We start from the raw sequence: 7,891 nt of genomic DNA on the forward strand, positions 1-7,891 counted from the left end.
TCCAAGTTTGCAAAGTTCAACTTTAAGAAAAGTTTTCTCCTCTTTCTTCCCCCCACCCCCCAACTCTAGGGGACAGAGTCGATGATGTTTAGGCTAGGTTCCCGGCGATTGGACAATTGAGTGCCAACCTCTCTGTTAGGACTGGAGGTTGGGTTGCCAATTGGGCTAGATGTCAGTTTCATTGGGTGAAATTGATCTGGAGGTGGGTGTTCCCTTCGCCCCTCCCACGCCCCCCTCCCCCCTGGTACTGTAGATGCCGGGACCCCTACAGTACAACACACACACACACATAGAAAACTCCTCCAGCTGACACGGGTTGCCTTGCCTGGGACCGTGTAGGATGGAGCCGCGGCTCGGAGCGTTGCTGGCGGCCGGGGTTGTGCTGGGGCTGCTGGAAGGGATCTCCGGCTTAGTGCCGCTGAGCGACTTCTACCCGTTCGGGCTGGAGCACGGGGACTCGGTCAATGCCAAAGTGGATGATGGAGGCTCGGGGTTGGTGGAGATCTCGCTCGGCTTCCCTTTCTTCGGGGAGAAGCATTCCGGGCTTTACGTGAGTCACACTCCGTGCATGTTTCGCGACCCAAAGCCCATCACCTCCCACCCGCGACAAACCCCCATCCCCGCCTTGGTCCGAACCCAACGGGATGCTTATCCTGACTCTCCCTAGTCCGAACTGTCAACCATCCAGGCAGATAGGTCCATCAAAAGCACACTGCCCCTCTCCAATGCCCCCCTTCCTCACCCCCATCAGAAGCTACACCATCCATTGGCCCCACTCTCTCTGCCCGATCATTGGTACCCCGATTGCCCCTTTGAATGCCAGTCCACCGTACCGTTGTTTTATCATTCGTTGGACACTCCACCTGCCACTCGCTGCCCCTTGGTTGTGTGTCAGGCACGAAATGTGCTCCAGCATTAATTGGGTGTCCCATCCAGTACCATACACTGAACAATATGCTGCCAGCTAATAGCATTCTGTCTGCCCATTTATATCCAGTGGGCACTCTATCTGCCCCATTGTTATACAAGGTTACTCATCTTACCTCTTTATAAATTGGGCTTTTAGCCTTCACATTTTATACACTGAGCATTCTAACTACACATTATTATACACCATACATTCTGCAAAGCATTATACATTGTGTGCTCTGGTTATGCAGTCTTATGTACTCAGCTCTCCACTGGCTCAGTATACACCAGGCAATCTACCTGTCTGTTACACACACAGAAGTTGCTGGAAGAAGCTCAGCAGGTCTGGCAGCATGTATGAAGAAAATAATCAGTTAATGTCTCAGAACTTCTGAGGAAGGGTCACCGGACCCGAAACGTTAACTCTGATTTTTTTCTTCACAGGAGCTGCCAGACCTGCTGAGCTTTTCCAGCAACTTCTGTTTTTATTTGCTCCTGATTTACAGCATCTGCAGTTCTTTCAGTTTTTATCTACCTGTCCATTATTTCCTCCTGGGTTCTCTTGAATGTCCGTTATTAGACATTGGGAACTTAGCCAATCATTATCAACTTGGAATTCTGCCTATTATTATTAAATACTGGGTTCTCAGCTCCTCATCGTTGTACACTGGGATTTGTCTATTAATATAGTGTTTGGACAGTTTATCTGTGCTTTGTGATATGCTCAACACCCTGCCTGCTCATTATTATACACTGTCATCCACCTGCCTATTATTTTACACTGGGTTTTCTGCTGTTCATTGTTATACCCTCCCTGTGCGTCACATCTTCCCTCAGTACTTCACTTGCTACTGGGTCAGTGATGTGTGCTCAGATTACACTATGCAGTGCTCTACTCTTGTATTGTAAGTATTCAATTCACAGAACACTCACCAGGTTCTGTAGATGCCAGAGTTAACCCAGGGGTTGGAATGGTCCTGGCAAGGAACAAGCAAGTGAAACAATGGGATGTGGCTTTACAGAAAGATGACTGTATAATCACCTGGCCCAAAGTAAATGATGATAGAATGGTAATAATGTACTGCTGGTTTCAAGAGTGACAATAACTTGAATTTATATAGCTCCTTTAACATAGAAAAATGCCTCAAAATGCTTAACAAAAGCATTATCAACAAAGTTTTATTTTTATCACAGAACAAGGTAATGAAAATGACCCTGCTCAGAGGAGATAAGTTTCATAGAGCATCTTAAAAGTGGAGATAGAGGTTGAGTCCAGAAAGCATACTCATGAAACAAGGTGTCAGAATTGGAGGAGCACCGAGACTGAAAGACTTGCAAAGCTGGAGGACTGTAGAGACAGGGAGAGACAAAGCAAGATGGTGATTTGAAAGAAAATTTGAGGATTTTAAAATTGAGCATTGTCAGACTGGATGCTATTGTAAATCAGCAAGCACAGGAATGATGAGTGAACAAGACTTGGTGCAAGTTAAGATAAAGGTAGCAGATTTTTTGGATACTCACTGGTTCACCTAGAGTGGCAAATAGGGGCCAGAAAAATATTAGAATAGTCATGTGTAACGGTAACAAAGACATGACTGAGTGTTGCAGCAGCGGTTGAGCTGAGGCAGGTTAGATTGGATGATTTTATAGTGGTAGAAGTTGGTGGTGTTGGCGATGGGGCAGATATGTAATCTTCTTGAGGATAAACACCAACACCAAGGCTGTGAATGGTCTTGTCTTAGTTTTAAATTGTTGCCAAGGGGTAGAATGGAAGTGGTTAAGACTGAAGACAGTGGCTTCAGTCTTTCCCGTATTTCATTGGAGAAAATTCCTGTTTATCCAATATTGGACAAAAGGGTGACAAAACAGTGACAGTGGACAGATCATGGAAGGCGAGAGCCGGGTGTCTCCAGCGTACATGTGTAACCTGATGTTGTGTTTTTCATTAATGCCACTGAGGGGCAGTGTTTAGTTATAAAATCAGAAAGCTCGAAACAGAGTAGGAATAAATGGGTCATTCTCAGGTTGGCAGGCCGTGACTAGAGAGCCATTGCAAAGATCAATGCTTGGCGAACGTTTACAATCTGTATTGATGATTTGGATTTTGTTTTTAATTGTGGGAGGGTGGGGGAATACCAATATAAAAACAGAAATTCTATGACCGTCTTTCAGAATTTCATGACTTCTGAAGAAGGCATGTTGGACTCGAAAAATTAAGTTTGCTTCTGTCTCCACAGGTGGTGCCACACCTGCTGAGTTTCTTCAGCACTTTCTCTGTTTACTTCAGACTTTCAGCAGTATTTTGGTTTTACATAATATTTCCCAGTTTGCTGATATCACGAAACTGGACGAGAATTGGAGTGGTGAGAAGGATGCAAAGAGACTTTGAGGATTTAGACAGACTGTGTGAATGGGCAAGAACGAGAGGGATGATAATATGGGAAAATATGCAGTTATCCACTTTGGTTCGAGAAACAGAAATGCAGAGTGTTTTTTTTAAATGATGAGAGTTTTATGTGCAAAGGAACCTGGGTGTCTTTGTTCTTAAGTCAGTGGAAAGTAACATACAGGTGTAGCAAACGATTAGGCAAACAAATGGTATTCAGGTCTTTATTACAAGACAATTTGAGTACAGCACAGAGACGTTCAACTGCAATTGTATAAAACTTTGGTTAGATTGCACCTAGAATATTGAGTATAGTTTTGTTCCCACATCTAAGGAAGGATAAATTATCTTCAAGGAAGAGCATCAGATGGTAACCAGATTAATCCCTGGGATGGCAGGGATGTCCTAAGAGGAGCAATTGAGGATACTGAGCCTGCAGATGCAGAAGAATGAGAGGTGATCTCATTGAAATTTGTAACGTTCTTATGTTTAGGGCTGAGCCAGGAATGAATTTCTTTGTCCAGATGGTGGAGAATGTTTGGAATTATTGCACCTGGGAAGACTCAGACATTGAGCATATTCAAAACAGAGAGCAATAAATTTCTATAGAGTAAAGGTATCAAAAGATAGGAAGGTAGTGCAAGAAAATAACACAGACGTGGAAGATCAGCGATGATTTAGTTAAATGACAGAGCAGGTTCATGGGGTGAATAACATAGTTCTGCTCCTATTTCTTATGTTGCTGAACAGAAGGGATCATTACAGGATGAGTTTTTTATGTGTCTCCTGAAATTACACAAGACAGTAAACAAGTGATATCTCTCCAGCAGTGACTTGAGAATGTATCTGGTGTATGTAATATGAATGTTGGCTCATGACAAAGAAACCTCTCTGTGGCTCCTGATGAGAGCTGAGAATGGTTTTCCAGACTCTGGGGATTGGTGAGATACGAGATGATTAAGGACATGTTCACCTGCTGGTGCAGTATCACGCTGGAGGCTCTCTGACAGTGGCTAATGAAGCTTCCAGGCTCGACATACCTCATATTGATGCACTAAATATGCACTATTGGCCTCCCAGCTGACCAGGCCGTGAGGTCAACCAGTTGTTCTAGCCGATCTTGCCACGTGTTTTCCAAACTGTTTCTTGTGGCTGACCTGTTTGTAGTCTCACCCCCATTTTCCTGCTGCCCCAATAACCCTTGACTCCCTTGTCAATCCAAAATCGATTTAACTCTGCCTTGAATAAATTAATTGATCCAGCCTCCACTGCATTCTGGGGAAGAGCGTTTCACAAACCTCTGACAGATAAAAATGTCTGTCTTTAAAATGGAGACCTGTCACTCTTAAACTCTGGGCGCTACTTCTAGTCTCCGAGAAAGATTCCACGGTCATACGATCAGCAACTTGCAGGACATGCTGCGTAGCAGGATGTTGAAATAACTCCACGGAGGCCAGTATCCCATCACCAAGTCACTCTTTGTTTATATGTGAAAAGTCCTTGACACTGATCCAGCTCCCTCGGAGCCAGCTCTCAGAGTGAACAGGATGTCTGACGGTCCTGTTCTTATGAAATCTATGCATGTCCAGCCACTTTGAGTGGACATCCACAATGACTAAGAACATTGAGCCCATGAAAAGACCTGCAGAGTTGACGTGTTACCAAGTCCAGGGCTTACCCAGCCCTTCCCATGAATATGGGGGAGCCGTTGGCGGTAATGTTTGTCCTGTGGACACCCTGGGCACTGTCCAACAATGCAGCTGTGTCTGCATCCAATCCTGACCATCAGGCATAGCTTTTCGCCAGCTTCTTCATTTGGGAAACCAGTGATGTGTCTGCCATGGAAGGTGGCTTAATGCATCCGCATTCACTACTCGACCTCCTGGTTGCTGTTCCAACTTGTAATTTTATACACTTACTATTAGAACCAACGCCGAATTGAGCCTGAAGCTTTGGGTGGCAGTGCCTTCTCCTCTTTACAAAGACTGTGGTCTATTATTGTTGCAAATTTACATCTGTAAAATTATTGCTGAAACTTCCTGACTCCAAGTATGACTGCTAAACTTTACTTCTCTATCTAGGCATATATACGCTCTGTGTTAAACAAAGTCCTGGATGCATAAGCTATTGGGTGTTCCTCTCCGTTGGGCAACCTAGGAGTTAATACTACACCGATGCCGTATGGGTAGGCATCACATGTCAATACGAGATCTTGCTTGGGATCACAGTGTACCAATATCTCAGCAGATGACAGCTGTTTCTTCACTTCCCTAAAAGATATGACTTGACTACGTGAAGATTTCCAAAGCTGACCCTTTTTAAAGAGTTGATGCAAAGGTGCCAGGATGGAGGCCAGGTTATGTATGAAATTTCATTAGTTGCTCACCATCCCAAGGAAAGACCTAAGCTCTGATATAGACATGGGAGGCGGGGCATCTTTGATTGTCCTTACTTCATCTTCCAATGGGTGTCCAATCTGTAGCCCACGTCAGTCACTTGGGATACTTAGAACACGCATCCTTCCCTTCTAAAGTGTACATTCATCAGGAAGAAAGGTCTAAGGACTATGTCCAAGTTGTCCATGTAAATAGCATGTGAGTTAGATCAATGACAACCTGGGTAGACCTCGTAAAATGTTTTCCATTGTCCGCTGAAAAATTGCACAGCCTGCTGAAACCCCAAATGGCAGTCTCATATACATTGGTGCAAAACCTTGTGTGTATTAATTGTAGGATACTTCTGGGAATCCTCATCTAACTGCAATTGCAAGTGTGCATGGCTCATGTCCAGCTTTGTGAAGGACGGCCTCCCTGCCAGATTGCATATAAATCCTCCAAACGAGGGATTGGGTATTTGCCCAGCTGCAAAAAGCAGTTTATTATTTGTTTAAAAGGCAAACCGACCCGTTGGGCTTCACAACCAGTATGACTGGTGCTGGCCATTCCGCAAACTGGACTGGTTTGACGATTCCTTCACCGTTTTTGCAAAGGTTTGTAGCTCGGGTTGTGGATGAGGTTGTAGACATACTCGCTGAGCAAGTGTGTTTGGTTGCAGATGTTTCGTCACCCTGCTAGGTAACATCGTCAGTGCACCTCCGGTGAAGTGTCAATGTTCTATCCCGCTTGTTGTTTATATGCCTCAGTTTGCTGGGGTGGTTGGTCTTAGTTCTGGTTTTGTTTTACAGTGGTTTGTTCAATGTGTTTGTTGATGGAGTTCCATTTCGAATGCCAGGCCTCCAGGAATTCCTTGAATTTCTGAAGAAGGGTCCTGACCCGAAACGTCAGCTTTCCCGCTCCTCTGATGCTGTCTGTTTACCCTTAATTTGTAAAGTTTCTGCGCTATGGGTTCTCAATCTAGCCAAAGTCTTGCGCAGACTTAGAGTTGGAGTTCAGAGCGAATTTTGCTAAAGACTGATTTTGCAATCACTGAAATGGCTGCACCAGTATTGATCTCCATTAGAACTAGGTAACCAATTAACCAGACCTTTGTTTTGATTGATTCTGATTGGATGTTGCGAAGCAATTTAACTGTTCCAAACCAGATGTGGTTGGACTTTCCAGGGTGTGCACTCTCCTATAGGATATCGGCCTCTAAGTTGTCTTCTTCGTTTGCTGTCTTGAGTCTGCATATCAGCAGCAACTACAATGGCTTACCAGCCTGGATCCTGAAGACAATTTGCCAAGGCTTGGCTTTGTTTTGGGGCTTTGCTGTGGGCTGATGTAGGGTCTCTCTGATCAGGATATGTACTGAGTGAGGCTAAGCAATGTTGTCCCCCAAGTGTAGGCAGCCTGATGAGGGTGTCCCACTTCCATTGGAATACCCTGTAACTCATATGCTGCACTTTCCAATGATAAAGCCAGTTTTAGTTCCTGTTTGAAGTCCAATTGGGCTTCAGCTCATAGGCACTTTTGCATGGTTACAGCATTAATCCTACTTACCAAACAGTCTCTCAGCACCTCATTAATGGCTAAACCAAAGCCACATGTCTCTGCCAGTCATCTTAATCTGCTCAAAATTCCCGATATAGATTCCCCCGGTTCTTGAATTACCAAGTAAAAATGATAGTGTCTCAGAATTAGAGGAGGCTTGGGGTTGGAATATTCCTTAACTAAATCCATCAACTCTTAAAAGGTTTTAGTATCTGATGCCTCAGGGAAGTTAGGCTTCTATTAACTGAAAAACCTGCAGGTCTACAAGCTCTCAGGAGAATTACTCATTGCTTTACATCTGCCTTAACATCATTTGTCCAGAAAAAGTAATGCACACTTTTCATACGTTAGGCCCAGTCATCAACGCAGGATTGAATGAGTCAAGCTTTCCAAATAGTGGCATGATGCCAGAAATGCTTACCCCAACTCAAAGACAACTGGTGCAAGTGAGTTTCTTCAGGAGCGTGTTTTACTCTTGTCGCCACTGAAATAACTCCACAGAGGTTGGTATCCCATCACCAAGTCACCCTTTATTTACGCATGGAGAGTCTTTGACACTGATCCAGTTCCCTCAGAGCCAGTTCTCAAAGTGAACACAACCTCTGACACAAGAGATAACAAGGTGTAGAGCTGGATGAACACAGCAGGCCAAGCAGCATCAGAGGAG

At 44.4% G+C, this 7,891-nt stretch overlaps 1 protein-coding gene across 1 annotated transcript in view; it reads left to right on the forward strand.

Annotated features, from left to right (window-relative positions):
• Nucleotides 1–284: 284 nt before the first annotated feature.
• The window catches only part of sned1 (sushi, nidogen and EGF-like domains 1), a 130,360-nt gene continuing 122,753 nt past the window's right edge, over nt 285–7,891 (forward strand). Inside the window, exon 1 of the mRNA XM_048604788.1 lies at nt 285–550. Coding sequence (XP_048460745.1) covers nt 341–550 — 210 coding nt within the window. The 5' untranslated portion in view covers nt 285–340. The remainder of the gene's footprint in view (nt 551–7,891) is intronic.

This window comes from Rhincodon typus, chromosome 13 (genome assembly GCF_021869965.1).
Source record: "Rhincodon typus isolate 14 chromosome 13, sRhiTyp1.1, whole genome shotgun sequence".
Lineage (NCBI taxonomy): Eukaryota > Metazoa > Chordata > Chondrichthyes > Orectolobiformes > Rhincodontidae > Rhincodon > Rhincodon typus.